Below are 19,770 nucleotides of genomic sequence, written 5' to 3' on the forward strand. Positions count from 1 at the left end.
GGAAGTTACATGCACTTTAAGCTGGTACATGGAGACGGTGGGGTACGCGCTAGGGAACACAATTTGACCATAAAATTTATATTTCCTCACCGTTCAGCGGTTCAGGCGTAGCCTTGTCAATTCGTCCTATGGAAATTAACATGGGGAAAACACGTTTTGGGACCCTCCTTTTTTCTCAGCCCCCACTTCACGAATCCCCCCGAAACTTCAGGGAAGGAGCGGAGCAGAGCTGGCCTAAATTTTGGAAAATTACGCGCAAATTCCTCAACCGGCGCCAAAGTTATTCCTAATAGAATGTTGCGGATTTCCTATGGTAGCTAGGTCCTAACTATAACTACCTCCTAGCGACCGCCAGTAGGTAATATATTATACCTTACGAGTTTCAGCGCAGTAGCGCCTTGGTCGCAGGTGAGTTGTATTTAGTCAGAGTGGTCATGTGGACTCTTCTTGAGACCACAGATCCCAAAAGGCACCATTATGCAAATTTTCAAAACCGGCTTCGACATAGTTTCATATCGAGCATTAGTAGCTTTCTAATTTTGCCAAAGTCCAGCGTAAACTGCGATGCATTCAGGGAATTTCCCTGATCTGTTTAATAACCAAAGATGTATCGTCCTTTAATATTTTGACGGCTGCCCGTTGGCTAGATTATATTTCTTTTGTCTTTTTATTGTACATGAGATGTTCATAACTCATCAAGGTCCTTGATCCTGGCCTCATGGAAGCATATATATATATCTCATCTCTTCCCCTAGCCCTTATGCTCTTCCCGTAAACTCAGTCCTCAGTTCATGTCTCTAAGGTTCCTCAGCGCTGGGATACTTCCGGGTGACTATGCGCTTTATAAAAATAAATAATAATAATAATAATAATAATAATAATAATAATAATAATAATAATAATAATAATAATAATAATAATATTAATGTTTTGAATAGAAAAAAAATTAAGTTTAGTGTACATTAAAACATGAACACTCTGAATTTGTTTACTCTATAATGTAAATGTGCGACATGAAGGCAGCTAAAAAGGCCAATACAACAGCACAAAACTGTTTATGTCATGGGCTCCTAAAGCAGTTGTTGCAGTCAGAGAATATGTTGTTTACACCTTATTAGATAACTTAGAGCTGACCTTGTATTGGTAATCAACTTGATTTGAACCATTAACTTACTTTTCTATTTAGGTACAATGGTGAAAAATGCTTTTAAATTTTCGCCTGATTTTTGCAATTTTGTTTATTGTACAAGCCACCAACATTCCAAGCTAATCATCCATATGACCTTGCTTGAAATACCTTTGGGGATCTGACTTAGATAGCTTTAGCTGTCGCCCAGAGGTTACCCTATCAAGAAATAATACACAGAGAGGCCAGCCCCCATTGGTTGTAGAACGTTTCATGCACATGTTGATCAGCTCACATCACAACCATTGCTTGTTGTCACTATCAGTCATGCCATATGCAGTATTGTCTTTGATGAAATAGTGCAATAGTGAGATGAGTCTGCATGGGAAAAAGTGCACTATTTTTAAATATACAGATGATGCCAAGAAAGTGCACCCGTTGTGAGCCTTGGGAGGTGGCGTAAGAGGCTGCAGCTGCAGCCACTACTCTCTGGAGCTGATCTGCACAGAGACGGGCAAGTGCAGCAGCAACCTCCATCTTCCTCACACCCTCCCTGTGTCTTGCTGGCCCCTCACCATGTTGTAGTGGTGTGTCGAGAACTGTCTTCCCCAGTTTGAGGTTACTGGTGGGTTGTTGTGCGGACTCTGCATGCACCGCCATTGACCGCCTCTGCCCATTTTGGGTCTCGGATGGTGCATGCTATGACAGGCATGGCTCTATAGGTGATGCATGCACAGTTCCATCAGTAGCCTATCTGCAGCTCTGAGGCGATCTTAGCCCAGGGAGGGCGCAGCTCCCACCACATTACAGCACCATGGAAAGAGGGAAAGGGCATGTGCCTGGCCAAGGGAGAAAGTGGAGGAGTGAGATGTGTACTATATGGTGGCTGTTGTGGCTTTTATTGTGCTTTGCAGGCAGGAATGACACAGACCATAGTTGTGTAGTGCGTAGTGCTTAAATGACTCTGCGCATAGGTGGGGCCCACCATTTTATTAAACACACCACCTGACCTCCGACTGGTCCATGTACTAACATATTGTGGGGTGACCAAACTGTCTTCTCCAGTATGAAACACCTCCGCTACAAGTCAAAGCCTACTACATTATATTTCTCACGAAATATAAGAAATTCAGTACAAAGACAAAATAAACCAAATTAGAAATCTTCCAATCACTCATTCTAACATATAGCGAATTCAAAGTTACTGTAACTGCGAGGTGACAAAGAATTAGCTCCCAAACTGTAACGAGGAGGATCCCCTTGGTCCCCAAACACTGGTACCTTGCCCCAGACCTCAGAAGTCATAGCAGTCCTGGGTATATGAGATCTTGATTCTCTACCCATACCATCTAGCCATATCAGGGACCCTCCCAGGACAGTGCTGTCCTTCCCACCACGAACAGGACTGCCCCCCGCCTAGGATAAGACTTCAACCACAGAGTCTGGTGCCTGGCACAGCCCTACACCACCTGCAGGCATATCATCCAGCTAGTTCCGGAACTTCTTGAAGAACACATTCCTCATGATCTCATCACCTTCTCGACGAGCAGTGGAGAAGTGTGGCTCAGGGGTTAGAGGCGGCAGACCCGGAAGCTGAGATCGGTCCTGGACCAGGGTTCAATTCCCCGCCTCGGCGGGTCTTGGGCTAAAAATTCCACGGACTCGATAATTCTCCCTCCGGTGCCTTCTCGACTCACGGGTTCACACTCTGCGACTCTGGGCAATAGCTTGCTTAATCTCCACAACGGCCCCTCGCGGCGGGATGCCTGACTTTCACCTTGTGGATACCCGCTGGGGCTATCACACAGGGGAATATCAGGACGGGTTCCCTAAGCAAGCGCCGGGACACCCACTGCGGGTAGCTGTGCGCTATATAAGCTCAATTACATTTACATTTACATTTACATTTACCTACCTCACTGACCTACAATTTGCTATGGGGATGGTTTGAAAGGCAGTCAAAATTTGCTGCTCGTATGATTGTCATGAACTAGCAACACATCACCCATTTTCAGGTCCGATACTTTGGGTCTTCTCTGCAAACTAGCTTCATTGTTATTTTTTGAACGAATTCTTGACACCTGTTACTATCCAAAGGAGGAGAAATCCAGCTTGGATGATGAGGAATAACATCCATAACAACTCAACTTATACACGTACAAACTCCTCATATGACCACCCCAGTGCTCATATGAGGAGTCTGTATTCACCGACTAAAGAATACATTGTCCACTCTAGTGGCTGGCAATTAGCGATGAATATTGATCGAAATGAACAGACTATTTTTTTTGACTTACTTGTTTGTGATCCATTCATGTTTACATCTATGGAATTTGATTTCAGTCATGCAGCCATCCATTCACTCAGTCACCCATTTATCCATGGATGTTCTAACTCATCTGTTCATCTACCCATACACTCACTCATCCTTCAATCCATCTATTGACTAAATCTTGATTTCGCTCTCTCACCCATTTACATTACCACGCACACCGACTTGCCAATCACTAACAACGCACTTCTCACTCAAAAAGTCATAGTCTTTGGCTTTGTCAGCGCGTATTGCTCCGGCCTAATGTCGTCTGCCTCTAAAGTTAGGTTCGGTTAGGCTGATTTATCAGCGCAACAGCTGGCCCAGCAAAGGGGCGTCCCGGCGCTAAGAGGGAGTGTTCAGTAAAGGTGAAGGACTAGGTGAAGGGCCACTGAGGAAGACCTGCGAAACGGTAATAAACTTGTCTGTTTTTACTCGTTATTTACCATTGGCCGTCAGCTTGTCCCATCACCGAAAGAGTTTCCCTAAGGTTAGTGAGTAACGGCCTTTTTTAGTGACCTGACAAAGCTACGACCCCTCTCAGCAGGCAGCAGCCCCTCTCACCACGTGCACACCGCAGCCTTGTAACGCTGTCAACCCAGGTTGGAGGGAGTTGGAATTTAGATAATACAAAGCTGTCATTTACTGCAGCAGTAGTTGCTTCCGCCCCTTCAGATTCCTTGGGAGCAGTAAACAGACCCTACAGCCAGCGGCTCCCGGCCTCGCTGCCAGTCAGCGCGCTCTTCCGCCCGCCGCGCGCCTCTCCCTGCTCCATCCTCCCTGGCTGTGGCACGCGCAGGGCTGTCTCCCATGGCTATGAACCGGCGCAAAAGGCTCTGCTCTCCCGGCGCAGGTAGGAAGTCTGCACGCATTACTCAAAGGCTGCCCGGATAACCCAGGTCCTCCTGCGTGATGTCATGATGAGAGCCAGGTGCAGCCCCCATCTCTCATGCGGGCTCTTCTAAGGAACTGTGGGGTTGTGTCTTGAGTTAAGCAGGTGCTGCCGCCGAGACTACCTGTTACTTGCAAGAGGCACTTAAGAGAGGCTACCTGATATGTGCAGCTCTAGCCACTGCCTTACTCTAATTGTTAAAATTATTTGTTTGTATAGGTGGGCAGTCAACTGTGAAGCACTCCCAATGTCCAAGTAAAAACTGATATATAGAAAGCGAGTTGTTAGTTGCCCAAGACAACACACTATCTGTCTACAGCACCTTTAAGATAGTGGGGGTGAGAACTCGGGTGCCCTGGCTTTAAAACAAGTGACCACACTCTCTTACTGTAGTGGGTGAAGGGGAGGTTGATAGCTTGTTTAGTCTTATTAATGTCGATGCTTATTAATTGCAAACTGTACACGCCTGTTTGTTCCTAATTTGTGTTAGGAAGAATTATCACTCTTGTTCTAATCTTTCGTGGGCATGTCATGGAGTGGTGGGGACTTACCAACTGATGCCATCTTGTGTGCAATCCTTAAATCTGCCATACATTACCACCAATATTATTGTCAAAAATAGCAAAATGGCATACATGATAAACTGTGCTGTGAGTCGGAAGCATGTGGCATCTAGTCGGACAGTACATGCTACTACCAAGGAGTTGCTCGGACTGCATTGGTTGGTAACAGAATAGGCTTACTCACAACCAACTACTTTCTCATCACACATTCACCTACTCACCCACCCAGTCACTCACTCATCCACTTGTTCATTTCCAGGTTTACTCACTCGCCCAACCATCTACTTATCCGACTGCTCACTCATTCGCCCACTCATTTTATCCCATTGCCGCTTGGAAACTATACCTAGTCGCTATCTTGCTGCTCTCTGCTGGCATTTTTCAACCCCTTTGCCGCTGCGGCAATTCCGCTGCGGCGCTGAGGGGGAGAGGGGTAGCGCTGCGCCGCCATGCTTGTGACGGAACCATGCTGTAATGAGCCAAGGGTGAGCTGTGCTCATGACGGCGTGGTTCCGTCACGACTCCGCCCACTCACTAATTCGCCTGCACAGGGGAATCAGTGCCGCGTGGGCGGACCGGGCGCAGCATGACAGAACCACACCGTCATGAGCACACGCCGTGGCTCATGACAGGGTGGTTCCGTCATGAGCAGGGAAGGGGTTAATTGTTTTTATGTATTGCTGGGCAATTGCTGTTCTATGACTTGCTACCTGATACTTCGCTTCCCACTATGGCCAGGCAGTGCTTTGATTGGTTGACTTAAACCAATCAGGAGCAAGACCTGGAGGAGTCAGTTGTGCCCCGCGGCTACTTCATGCCGGCCTCAGCGCGGATGCACGCAGCGGGCGCAATGCTGGCTCGCCAAATGCAAGCCAGTCTGCGCCCTTCCGCGCCGGGACGATGCCAGACGCCAGGTATGCTGCCTGTTTAGATCGCCAAAGATGGTCCTATTCACTGGAAGAGCTCCTCTCCATTAGAACACGGACTGTTCAATGCACTAATCAAAAATGTGTCCCATCAGATGGTCCTTTATGTTGGGGACTCTGTGGTTTTAGAACCAAGACAGATACGAACATCACACCACCATCTTTCCCCACCTTTAAATACCTTTGCTCAAACTGCTGTTCGCTTGTAAAACACTACGCTGAGGTGTTTGACCTAATACAATATGAGACACCGGATATCCTCTTCCTAACCGAGACATGGCTCACAAGTCACAACACACACAGAGCTGAGGCTGAGCCAGTACTGGCTCTACCTCAGAGATACACTATAAAGAAACAGAACAGAATGGGCTTGGGTGGAGGCATTGCAATTATTGTTAAAACGTGCTATGCCTGCCTCTTTACCAAAGAGGATATTGTGGTCTGTGAAAGCACACATTTTAAAAAATCACCCTCAACCATACCTTTACTCTGTCCGGGATACTGATCTCTCGCCCCTGGGGCCATCAAAAAATTGCAGGGAAGCATTAACAACTCTGACTGGCATATTGGCAACTAGGACGACTAATTTTAATATTATCGGCGACCTCAACCTACACCTAGAAGCCAGCCAAGACAAGGAGTTTGACAATTTTCTAGCTGATCTCGCTGCACTTCAACTAGCGTAATGCGTCCCCAGAAGTACACATGCTGCCGGGCATCTGTTAGACCCTGTTTTCACCAAACTACTTGACCTAAAAGTCAGTCAGTCTCTTCCTCTGAGCTAGTCTTACCACCACCTCATCTCTATGACACTACAGGGAGTAGGTCCACCTCAGGGTGCCCAGCGGATGCCCGTCCTTAAACGTCCCTGGCACAAGCAAGATGTCAGCCAATTTCAAAACCACCTCCTCAGTCAGAGGCCGCACCTCCCTGATAACATTGAAACTGCCAATAGTATTCTGTCTGAATGGCTTACATATGCCCTTGATACATCCATTCCTGCTAAACTGTCCCACAGCCGTAGAACACAGTCCATCCGTGATTTAATGACCCAGGCCAAAAAAAACTGCAAGGCACTTGAACGGGCATGGAGACAGCAATATGACCTGGCCCTTAAAACTCAATATCGGGTGACTGTCAAAGACTATCATAAATTCATTAGGAAATCAAGAGCCAATTAATTTGCTGACAAAATTACAAATAGCCGCAATCCAGCTAAATGCATCTCTTCCTTGTTAAAGGATCTCAAAACCTCAGAGCAACCCAATATATCCTCTTTTATTTCTAACCATCAATGTGAGGCACTCGCCTCTTTCTTTATCAAGAAGGTCAAGGACATCTTTAAAACCTCCCCCCATCAATAACAATGCTGACCCCATAACCCTGACTAACCCCGCTGCTCCCTCTCTCTCCACTTTCCCTTCACTTTCACAGGAAGCTATGTTAACCATTGGTAAGAAAATTAAATCAGGATCCCGGCGGACCCTCTCAAACCAGATCAGTTCCAGAAATTCTTACGCCAGCTTCTAACCCCTTTTTGCGACCTAATAAACGTGTCTCTGTCCTCCACAGCAGTCCCCGCTGCATGGAAACATGCAAAGGTGATCCCCATACTCAAAATACCCACCTTGGATGACTCCAATCCTGAAAATGTCCACCCCATCTCTCTTTTCCCTCTGGTATATAAAATCACTGAATCCTAAATCAACTCCTTCCTTACCACGTTCATAGAAGCTAATGAACTTCTGGACTCCTCGCAGATTGGTTTCTAACCACGTCATAGTACATCTTTGGAGTTCCTTGGATGAAGGTCTCAGCTCTGATTCTTCTTGACCTTAGCGCTGCATTCAACGCTGTTTCTCACCAGATGGCAGTGGTTACAAGATATCGGTATCAGAGGGGTGGCCTTAAAATGGCTCTCACCCTTACTTACTGAGAGATCCTCCCAAGTGTCAAGGGGTGCCTCAGGGTTCCGCTCTAAGCCCCACCTTATTTAATATATACATTCAACCTCTATCTGCAGTGGCTAAGGACAGGGGTCTAACTGTGGTCTCCTATGCTGATGACACACACCTGTCCATCATCCCCTTTTGTTTCGCTTTGTTCGCCCTAAGTTGGCAGGGTATGCTCAGTCGTGAGTTCCTTGCTCACTTGGCCACTGGATTCAAGATAGCCTGGCTGATGAGGATAATGAATCCGAAACTGGTCCCAGGATGCTTGTTTCCGGTCCAGGGAAGACATGACTTGGCAGTGCGGGCTGGACTGTTCCCATGAGGCACAGGGTCAGACTGATTTGCATATGGCCATGTCTGAACTGGGGTGGCTGAGTGAGCTAAAGAATGGTGATGGATTAAACCCAGATCAGTTGACTCGGGTGAGTGTTTGATTTGCTCAAATGCTCCGTCCATCATCCCCTTTTGTTTCGCTTTGTTCGCCCTAAGTTGGCAGGGTATGCTCAGACGTGAGTCCCTTGCTCACTTGGCCACTGGATTCAAGATAGCCTGGCTGATGAGGATTATGAATCCGAAACCGGTCCCAGGATGCTTGTTTCCGGTCCAGGGAAGACATGACTTGGCAGTGCGGGCTGGACTGTTCCCATGAGGCACAGGGTCAGACTGATTTGCATATGGCCATGTCTGAACTGGGGTGGCTGAGTGAGCTAAAGAATGGTGATGGATTAAACCCAGATCAGTTGACTGGGGGTGAGTGTTTGATTTGCTCAAACGCTCCGTCCATCATCCCCTTTTGTTTCGCTTCGACACACACATGGTGGTCGCATTATCCAATAACTCCACACAAGATCCCGCCAAGTTTCAAAACGACCTGGCATCCATTGTAGACTAGATAACATCCAACTGCCTAAAACTGAACGCCAATAAATCTGAGATCCTTCTCTTAGGCAAAAACACCTACCTGTGGAGCGAACGCTGGTGGCCTTTCACTCTAGCATCCCCTCTAGTGCTCAAACAAACTGTAAAAAACCTGGGCATCTGGGTTGACTCTGCCTTGACCAATGAGGTACAAACAAAGTCAGTAGACGAAGTTTGTTTTGGACTCCTACGTGGACTCAATCCACCATACTTTCGAGACTGGACTATTCCAATTCTCTGGATCAGGGTGCTAGAAGAGCAGGGATACACGGCCTCCAAAGGGCATAAAACGCTGCCGCTCAAATGCTCTTCGGCCTCCCCAAAACCTGCTCTACCTCCAGTTTCCTGCATAAGCTTCATTGGCTCCCGATGGAGAAGAGAATCAACTTCAAAGCTCTGTGCATTTCCCACAGAATTCTGAATGCCCAAGCCCCTGATATCCTAGCAATCTCCTCACGCCCTACATGCCTAACCAACAGCTGCGCTCTTCTGATCAACATCTAGCGCGTATTCCTCGCGTCAGAAGAGCGAGAGCCAGAGGGGGTTCCTTTTGGGCCCTCACTCCAAGACTCTAGAACACCCTTCCTGCCATCATCAGAAGTATCCAAGATCATGTGGCCTTTCGGAAGGCTATAACTTCTTGCCTATTTCTGCAGTTCTCTGTCCCCTGTAGGTCCTGGGTTTAGCGCTGGGACGCCTACGCGCTCTACAAATTCGGTAACATAACATAACTCATTTTATCATCTGCAGATCCAGTAATGCTAACAGCGACAACTGCGAAAGCTGCCGCTTCACTCTCCAAACTTCCCCAGCTCACTCCATTACGGGTCTGCTGATATACCGACCTCCGGGCCTACCAGGAAAATTCACCAACTCCCTCACGGAGACAGTGGCACAACTAGCTTCCTCCGCCCCCAACTTCCTTCTGGTTGGCGACCTTAATCTCCACCTCGAAGATCCAACAGACCCCATAGCACTCGATCTTCTGCATGACCTGTGGTCATTTAACATTCGGCTGGTAAACAAGGGACCCACCCACGACAAGGGTCATCTTCTGGACCCCTTTCTTACCAATATCTCGGACATTATTACTGACCCCTCTCTTCCTCTCCCTTGGACAGATCATTTCCTAATCCCTTTCTCTTGCCATTTACTCACAGCCCCCCCACAACCCCCCAAAACTCGAATCACCGATCGACGCTGGCATAAACTTGTCCCAGAGGAATGGGCCAACTCCCTTGCTAATTCTACACCGACTCTCTCCGGGGACCCCATTGTCGCTGATGATCAGCTTAATCGTTGGATCACATCCTCACTGGACCAACTCCTCCCCAAAACAAACACTCTCAAGCATTCCAAACGAGTCGCCCCTGCCCCCTGGTACACTCCAGAGCTTAAAGCTCTGCGACAGGAATGCAAGAAAACAGAACGCTTCTGGAGGAAGGATAAGGCTCAGGACAAAAAGGACGCCTATCAAACCGCTCTCCAAACCTATAAAACCTCCCTCGAAAAAACCAAAAGTCTATTCTTTCAGAAAAGAATAGAACACTCTGCGTGCTCCAGCAAGGAATCTTTCACCATACTAAAAGAGCTCCTTAAAGTCCCCGACTCAGGACCCAGAAGCCCACCGGATCCCAAGGCCGACGAGGAAAAATGCCATAAACTAGCCAATTTCTTCACAGACAAGATCCAGAAAATCCTCGATTCATTTCCAACCACCAACACGTGCGAGGATATAGAGATCAACAACACCCCTAGTGCCCCCTGTCTTACCTCTTGGGGACAAGTGACCGTCGAGGAGGTCGAAAGCACGCTCAACAACATCAAAAGCGGCTCCCCCAGGGACCCTGCGCCGCTACGCTTCCTAAAGAGTGTAGCACCCACGATCGTCCCCCCCCTCACCCAGCTCATCAACGCTTCGCTTGAACAGGGAGTCGTCCCCCCCAACTGGAAAGCGGCAGTCGTCAAGGCGCTATTGAAGAAACCTTCCCTTGACCCCGCTGATCTGGCCAACTATAGGCCTATCTCCCTTCTCCCGGGAACTAGCAAAATCGCCGAAAAGCTGGTAAACAGAAAACTATCACAATTTCTGGAAACCAATGATCGGCTGAAAAAATCGCAAACGGGATTCCGCCCAGGGCAGGGCACTGACATCGCTCTCCTGGTGGCGGTGGAAGAGGCCAGAGCACTGCTCGACGCTGGAGAATCAGTGGCAGTGATCCTCCTCGACCTCAGTGCGGCCTTCGACACCGTCAACCACAAACTCCTGATTCATCGCCTTAGGAGGGTCGGCGTGGAAGGAAAAGCACTGTCTTGGGTATCCTCCTTCCTAGGTCATCGGTCCTTTCAAATCTGGGAGAACAACACCCGCTCCTCCGAAAGACCCCTCCGGTGTGGCGTACCTCAGGGCTCCTCCCTGAGCCCCACATTGTTTAACATCTACATGTCCCCGCTGGAGGAGGTCGTCACTCCTTTCGGAGTGAGCATCGTCAGCTACGCTGACGACACACAACTTGTGGTCTCCCAATTTCTCTCCCAACTCAACAACCTGCGGACCTCTACAACTGTCTCACGCAGATACAAGGATGGATGAACCGGTCCCATCTCAAACTTAACGGCTCAAAAACCGACATCCTCCTCCTGGGTCAGAAGGGACTCTCCCTGTCACCGAACATCTGGTCACAGAACATCTGGCCACCCTGCTTAGGCCCGCCCCCAGACCCTAAGCCCGAGATTAAGAGCTTGGGCGTCTGGCTCGAAAAAGACCTTTCGTTCGCCACACAGGCAAAAAAAGTAGCAGGGACATGCTTTGGACTTCTTAAATCAATCCGAAAAATCCTGCCCATACTCCCTCCTACCGCAAAAAAACTACTGATCCAAGGCCTAATACTCTCCAGGATCGACTACAGCAATTCCATCTACCTGGGTGCTCCTGAGGCCACCCTGAACCGGCTACAGAGGATCCAAAATGCGGCGGCCCGGATCGTCACTAACACACCCGCCAGAGCCTCAGCCAAACCGGCGCTCAGGCTCCTTCACTGGCTCCCGGTTAGGGAACGAGTCCAGTTCAAAGCCCTTTGCCTGGCCCACAAATCGCTGCAAAACAAAGGACCTCCGATCCTAGCGAAATTCATCACGCCTTATAGAGCCTCAAGATCCCTCCTTTCCGATCAGGAAAACCTTATCACCATCCCCAAAGTCAAGAAGGCCCGCACGGGCGGAAGGCGCTTTTCGGTTCATACAGCGCGTCTCTGGAATGCCCTACCCCGCGAGTTAAGAACAGAACCCAACTACCTACGTTTCAGAAAGAGGCTGAAAACCTTCCTATTTCCATAATCCCCACCACCCCCTTCATCCCCGCACTCCCCTCAGGTTAACTGTTCCTAGCGCTGGGATACCCACGGGTGACTACGCGCTCTACAAAATTTATTAATAATAATAATAATAATAATATCATTTAATCTCAGGTCACTTATACATCCGTATGCTCCTTGCCGATCTCTTCGCTCCTCTAGCAAAAATCTTCTTGAGGTACCTAAGTTCAAGAAGGCCAAATGGGGAGGTAGAGCTTTTTCCATGGCTGCGCCTAGATTATGGAACTCCTTCCCTCCTGAGCTCCTGAGGCAACCCTCTCTAACACTGTTTCGCAGAGCACTGAAAACCTGGCTTTTCTCTGAAGTGTATTTGTAGGATCTTCCCTGGTTACTACTCTCAACTTGACCTGCTTATGCGCCTTGACGCCCTTGGGCTAAGTTGTGCTTTAGAAGGCTCCTTTCATTTATTCAGTCATACTCACCACTCACCCACTTGCCCTCTCACTGGTTTACTCACACAACCAGCCGCTTACTAATCACTTTTTCACCTACTCCCTTTCGCACTCACTCATGGACTTGCTCCCTACCTGACTCTGCTGCCTTCCCAGCTTCCATGCATACATATACATGTGGTACCTAAGTGATAGTGGGGATGCTGCACCCCAGTACCATTGGCCAATATTTATCCAAACATGTGATTTGTGATCCATATATGAGTTCTAGATGCTGTTTCTTTCGGTCGTCACACACACTTTTGACAAGCTTATTTATGGCCATGGCAGTGCTCCTGATCTCTACTAATTGCAATTTCAGAAAACTTTGTGGCAGAGTGTCTTGTTTTGTGTGCTCACACGTCCACTGACTCTCATAAGCATGTCATTTGGTTTCCTTGTGTAAATAGTGCGTTTTTGTGTCAGTGAATTGTTTTGATACTCAGGTTAAAGCGCTCTTTTGTGTTTCTCCTAGGATAATGCAACATCTCAAGATGGTGCCCTGTTGCCCACCCTTACCCAGCAGGCCGAAGCCGTGGATGTAGATGCAGAACCCGAACAAATACTGGAGATGAATCTCTGTTGGAATGAAATCAAAAAGAAATCCCACAGCCTTAGGTAAATCTATTGCTGCTACAAATCGTTCCAGACATCTGTCCATCAACCGATCCGTTGATCCGCCTATCCATCCATGTGTCATTTCCCTTGTCTCATTTCCTCCTTTGTTCATTCCTTTCGTCCCTCATCATCAGTCCATCCATCCATCCATCCACCTTTTTTCCTCCTCCTCACTGAACGTTTAGGTGTCTTTTGGGACAGAGCATAATCTGTGTGGCGGCAGTAGCAGTAATTAGCTACACACCCTGGCTCAGAAGGGCTCAGTGTGAATCCCATTTGCCTGGAAGGGATGATTAAACATCAGCGAATGCCTTGTTCTGTGTGTAATGACACTAAAAGCATATAAAGTGAAGTTTAAACCCAGTTATTACAACAACCCCAGATGAGCAGCATTGACTCCACTTTCCTTTTCTTGCTCATGTTTGCCCAATCCTTTTACATATACAAACGGCTGTACTGGGACAGAAAATAGGCACAGCCACCTAAATAAAAGTAGCCCCCATTAGTGAATTAGATAGCTAAAATAGTGGCTCACGTTGGCAAATTGTGGCACTTTTGAACTTGTAAAGACACATTGTGCAAGTGTTTTGAAAGGCATGGAAGACTGCATGGATTTAGGTTTGCTGCAGGCAATGTTTGTTTTAATGTCAAGGAAGTTAGCAGTGAAAACAGACCCAATAGATCATAAAACAGGTCCACAAACAACAATAAAACCAGCCAACACACTGCCCTCTAAAACCAACCATTTGGGCACTGCCTGATTGCCCTATAGGCTAGTCCAACCCTGTATACAAGCCCAAATATTCTATCCTTGATCCCCCAAAAGTAGAAGACTCATATAAGAGGGTTCATCGTAAAGGTAGATGCAAGAGAACTACCTCAAACTCAACATGTACACAACGTAGATGCTGATCTTCGGAAAAAAGAACTCCCCCTGGCACTCTTCCTGGTGGCTACTCGACCTGGGTCCAACTACCACAGACCACACCAGAAACTTCAGCATTGTGTTGGGTGACAAACACACGATGACTAAACAGGTCAACGCCATGACCGGTTCCCACTGCCACATCCTTAGATTGTTAAGCAAAGTCTTCAAATGGCTACCAATGTGCACAATGCCAGGGCCGGCTTTAGCGTTGGTGGCGCCCTGTGCGACAATGTCTGTTGGCGCACCCCCCCATGACCACCTCTGCCCCGGATTCCCTCACTGGAACCCTTAAACAGTGCTTCTCATGTCTCCATAACCACTGTCACTCAGATTAATTTAGTTATATAGCACCACTCATACCAGTGTAAGGTGTCAGAGCACTTTACACCACAAACACATATTGCACAGAGGCAATCAGGTGTGTAAATCATTGTATAGGAAATGTTACATCAAACAATACTACAAGGTGTAGTGTAGGAGTGACATGTCATCGATACTGGTATATTGGTAGGCAATATAGTTAAAGATCTTATTCAGGAAAGTCACAAATTCAGAAGTTAAAATGCAACATCAGTGTTAAGGGTTCTATTTGATAATAAGAATTGTTTTCTACCCAAATGAACCCTTTTCACAAGATTAGGATAATGAAAGACTGGGCAAAAATCCCAAACATATAGCTCTATCCTATACCTTTCAGTTTGCAGCAGCTCTAGGGTGACAGTTAATAGCTCAATGTTCTATATTAGAAATTTGACTTAGAAACCACAAGTAACAAAAGCAGCTCTCTTACAGAAGCAGTGACCCACTGACCTATTTACCTTGTATTCACTTCATTATCTGCATGGTAAACTTTCTTAGCAGCAGGCTTTTTAACCCTCTGCAATACTTTAGGATGATTCAACATTTCCACTAGACAAACCTCAGAAGACGATTAATCACAGGACTTCTCTTGACATTTTAATTGATGTCTAAAAGTTGTTGGTGGCCAGAACCGAGTCAGCAGGTGCTTTTAAAACGATGATATCCAGTTTTAAAAAAGACACCCCCACCCCAAGTCAATGCCCGGTGCGGTTGCACCGATCGCACCGCCCTAGAGCCGGCCCTGGACAAGACACGCAGTCAACCAAGCCCTCATCACCAGCAGAGTTGACTATGGCAGCACACTCTACATGGACATCTCTGACCTCTCACACATAGACTCTAGACCATCTAAAACAGTGCTGCCCGACTCATCCTAGACATCCCCAAAAATGCCCACATCACTCCCTGCCTCACTGAACTCCACTGGCTACCCATCCACAAAATGTGCTGGTTAAAGCTGCTCATCCTCGCCTACAAGGCCCTCCACAACATAGGACAAGGTTACCTCAATGACTGACTTCAACTTTACCATCACACCAATCAACTACGCTCCACCTCTCTCTCTCTGGCACAAATCTCACACATCTGCAGAAGCAAGACAGGAGGGCGCGCTTTCTCCTTCATTGGCACCAAAAACTAAAATGAGCTTCCTTTACATATCAGAACTGAAACTCTACTCCTCAATTTTCGCAAGAAGGTCAAGACCTGACTGTACAATTAGGAGCACTGCCGGGCCTGTGCTCCTGTGCCTGGATACCCTCACGGGTGATGAGTTGCACCATACAAATTCATCTAATCTAACCATAATTATTAACAAAATTCTACAATTTGATTTGCTGCAGTCTACAAATATCAACCAAAGGTTCAAGCAGCTGAAACCAATCAGAGTGCCTACTGCAGACAACATAGACAAGCTTCAAAAGCCGTATAGATGGCCGACATTATGCTTGCAGATTTAACCATGTTTATGAGCCAGTGGGGCAAGTGTGAATCCAACACACACTTTAAAGCACAAGGAGTGCAAGACTGTAAAGGTAGAGCATTTTATCTTACTATCCAAATGCCGAGTGCCCCCTGAATATTGAATCATCAATTTCGATGGAACAGAATATCAAGGACAGCATATTGAAAATAAAATATAGACAGGTAAGTCTAGATTTTATATACCTAACTCCACATATATGTACCTATGTAGTGCATATATCTTCAAGCTGCGTAGATGTGGAGTTAGACATAGTAAATCTGTGCTTCCCTATATGCACTTACCTTTCAACATGTTGTCTCTCAATACTCTGTCCTTGTTATTAGTATGCCATGATATTGCTGGTGTCGATATTCAGTAGTACAATCTCGAAATGCTGGATGCCACTGTTTTGCTGGTAAAGTCTAAGTTCCTCAACCATTTTTCTGATAATCTTAAGTCCTTTTTTGCTACTTGTTGTAAAAGGAAGGTATCTGAGTCAGGGTAAGTTCAAACACTTTTATTCTGTCATCCACTCTCCGTACCTGACAACATATTCAACATTCCAAAGTGAACTCCAGGGGAACGTTCCAAAGGGCAGGGGAAGGTGGGGGAGAGGGGAAGATACCAAGAAGGAAAAAAAGAGAAAGGAAACTACACAAGGAAAATACCAGGGGAAATGGAGAGACATAAAGAGAGAGATTACAACACTACTCTTATTAAAACTCTCACCATTTCCAGTTTGTCCTGTTGCATCCTGGATTCCATGAGTGCCAAACCTAACTTGCTTGCATAAAAATGCCAGTATTGATGTAGGAACCTATGCATTTTCAAGTGCCAAAAACACCCCTATTTCAGCAGCCATGGCTTCAAAATGTCAGATTTGCCTATTGCATTCTACCCTTTGCTATAAACAAGACACGATCAGTAGTGCAGCATGTGTTCATATCTGGCCCTTTCTTCAGTTGACCATTGCAAGAATGCCCCAAAGGCCTACAAGACCTCACTTGCTATGAAGCACCCAGTTGCCCTGCCTTACCACGCTTACAGTTCAAATTGTATTCCACTAAGATAAATATTTTTCTGGTCTACCACTAATATTAAAAAAGTGGATTTTAGGTTACGGTTTGACAATCACGCTCCTTTCCCACATTCCTTCACCAATTCGCCTGACATTGGATGCATCACAGAGCAACCAGCATGATCACTAATTTCACTATTTGAGCCCCATGGGTCTCTGGCCTTCCCCTCTGGTGGCTCCACCTCCAGCTCCGTATTAAAAAAAAAGATTTTCCTTTCTGTGTTATTCACTTTTTACGTGGCCAATAGGCCTACGCACAGCTCTCAACTTTTTGTGCTGTATAGTGACACGGGTAATTATTTTTACACGACAATGAAATTTCTTTTGTCTCTCAATTTTTATCATTTAAAAGGATTTTTTTATGTTAAAATCATTATTTAATCCACATATAACATTTTCACAATTATATACTCTGGTACAAATTCACACATCCTGTGACAATTCCTTTTACAGTTTCAAACTCAGAGTAGACAGTTCATACATTATAAACATAAACCACAATATTATAAATAACAGCCCAATAAACAATATAAAAACCATCAAAAAAAGGTCCTTTGTCAATATAAAAACCATCAAAAAAAGGTCCTTTGTCAATATAAAAACCATCAAAAAAAGGTCCTTTGTCAATATAAAAACCATCAAAAAAAGGTCCTTTGTCAAAGGACCTTTTTTTGATGGTTTTTATATTGTTTATTGTTTGGAAAATCTTTTTTTGATACTGTGTATACCCAGTCCTTTCTGGTTTTCTGGGAAACTCTCTTTTTTGAAAGGTCCACCTCTAGCTCTCCATAGAAGGCTTCGTTCTTTTTTCTCTTTTTACCCCAGTTCAACTCTTTCCCTCTGCTGGGGTGCTTTCTGGTGTGCGCTGCTGCTCAAGGTCTCTTTCACACTAACCCAATAATTTCTCTAACAGCTTTCCTGCCAGACTCGTATTTACTTCTCACTTCAAAATCCGGGAATAAAAATGAGTCTAAAGGATGGTATGAGGAGGAAAAAGAGCATGCCATGTCATGTTGTAGTATGTATAGCCCTTCAGCCATCTATAAGCTGCTTCGAAATGCAGAGTGGGAACAGAAGGGGGAAGGGAGGGACTCTGATGGGTAAGAATGAAACAGAGAGCCTGAGCTGACAGAATAAAGGGGGACTCGTGTAGGTGGTCACTCATGGAGCCTCCCCTTTCTCCAGTGGTGTTATATGAAACTTGAGGGGACCCCCTATAAAGTACAGGGAGGTCACCTCACACACTCCGGTCCCAGTCAGTTCTCAGGCCAGGGGTCCGCAAACCAGTCACTGTGACAGAGGGGGCCCCTTGGAGCTCGGGGCCCCCAGCACTATGGGGCTGCAGTGGCTAATGTTACACTACTGTCGCTCTCCTCTTCTCCTGCTCTCTCCTCCTCTTCTTCTCATCTTGCTTTCCTTACTCCTCAAACAATTTCCTTCCTCCAGCATCTTACCTCTTTTTCCTCTCAAACTTTATTCTGATTCTTCTCTTGCTCCTTTTTTCCTCACTATCTACTCGCCTTTTTCTCATTCTTGTCTCCCCTGTTACCTTTCCCTACTCTTTGTCTCTTCATGGACGTTCTTTTGCGTCCTGTGGCACCAATCATCCAACCTTCTCGCCCTCTCTTCTCTCTTTTCAGTCTTTCTCATGCTTTTCTTGCCATCTGCTTTGTCCTATTCTCTCCACTGCTAATCTTCATTTTTTCTCTGCCCCTCTCCTATCGCTTGATCATCCATTCTATGATTTTGCTCCTCCTCCTGCCTTACTCTCCTCCATTTTCTCCTCTTTCCTTCTTATATCCCCTCTCGCTCTCCCCTGGATGCCTTTATCTCTCGAACCCCCGCTTCCTTTCTCAACTTGCACACTCTTCAGTGCTTAATTTGATCCGGATGTTGCCAGTGAGGGCCACAGGCACACATTTTTGTGGACCGACACTTATTTTTCAGCATCAGACATTTACCACATGCAAGAGAGGGAAAAATGTAGAAAACAGAATGACGGGGAGGAAGCGAAAGGTGGAAGAAACGTCACAAAAGTAGAAAGCAGGAACATGCGAGAGTGAGATACAGGGGCAGGTAGTGCCCCGTACTGGATTAAAAGGTTTGAGTTGGATTTAATACTAGACTGCCTTGGAATTTGGTGCGACAAGATTTATTTGCACCTGTCGTGGCTTCTGGGATGAGCTAAGGGCACCTCCACTTATTGTTTTACACACTAAGCACTGACGCTCTTCTCCATCCTTGTCACCATCCTCTTTGTTACCTGTCTCCATCCCATTGTCCGTCTCTTGTCTTCTTCCTTTCTTTTTACTTCTTCCTTGCTCTTTTCTCTCAGTTCAGTTGTTCCCTTCCTTGATTCCAATAACTTCACTAATCTGTCTTTTCCTCTCTCACTCTACCACCGTTAGTTCTCTTTCTCTCACCATGCACTCACCCAACCTTCAACCTCTTCTGTTCTCCTTCCTCCAGCTCTTTTTCAAATTCTCTCCTCTCACTTTTTTCCTTTTCTCTTCTAACTCTCATCTTGCCTCTCAACCTCGTTGTCCATCTCTTCCCCTTTAGCTCACCTCTTCTCTTTCTCTTCTTCATTGTTCCCATTCTCTTTTATTTTAGCTCCCTACATTTCTCTTCTCCCCCCTTATGTACTATCTAGCTCTCTTCATTTCTCTTTACCCTGCTCTCTTTTCTTTCTATCTTTCTGCGTTTTTTTTTCATATCTCCCTTCTCTTTTCTGTTTCTTGAGTTCTCTTCTCCTCTCTCTCGCTCCCACCTCTCTCTTCACTTTGCACCACTGGACTCTCAAACCCAGGACACACACATCAGTGCTG

The 19,770-nt window shown here is 46.3% G+C and overlaps 1 protein-coding gene across 1 annotated transcript in view; it reads left to right on the plus strand.

Annotated features, from left to right (window-relative positions):
• DRP2 (dystrophin related protein 2) overlaps positions 1-19,770 on the plus strand; it is a 1,191,281-nt gene that overhangs the window by 655,488 nt on the left and 516,023 nt on the right. Inside the window, exon 3 of the mRNA XM_086964637.1 lies at positions 12,969-13,111. Within this exon, the coding sequence (XP_086820763.1) occupies positions 12,969-13,111 (143 nt within the window). The remainder of the gene's footprint in view (positions 1-12,968; positions 13,112-19,770) is intronic.

This window comes from Lissotriton vulgaris, chromosome 4_1 (assembly GCF_964263255.1).
Source record: "Lissotriton vulgaris chromosome 4_1, aLisVul1.2, whole genome shotgun sequence".
NCBI classification, from domain to species: domain Eukaryota; kingdom Metazoa; phylum Chordata; class Amphibia; order Caudata; family Salamandridae; genus Lissotriton; species Lissotriton vulgaris.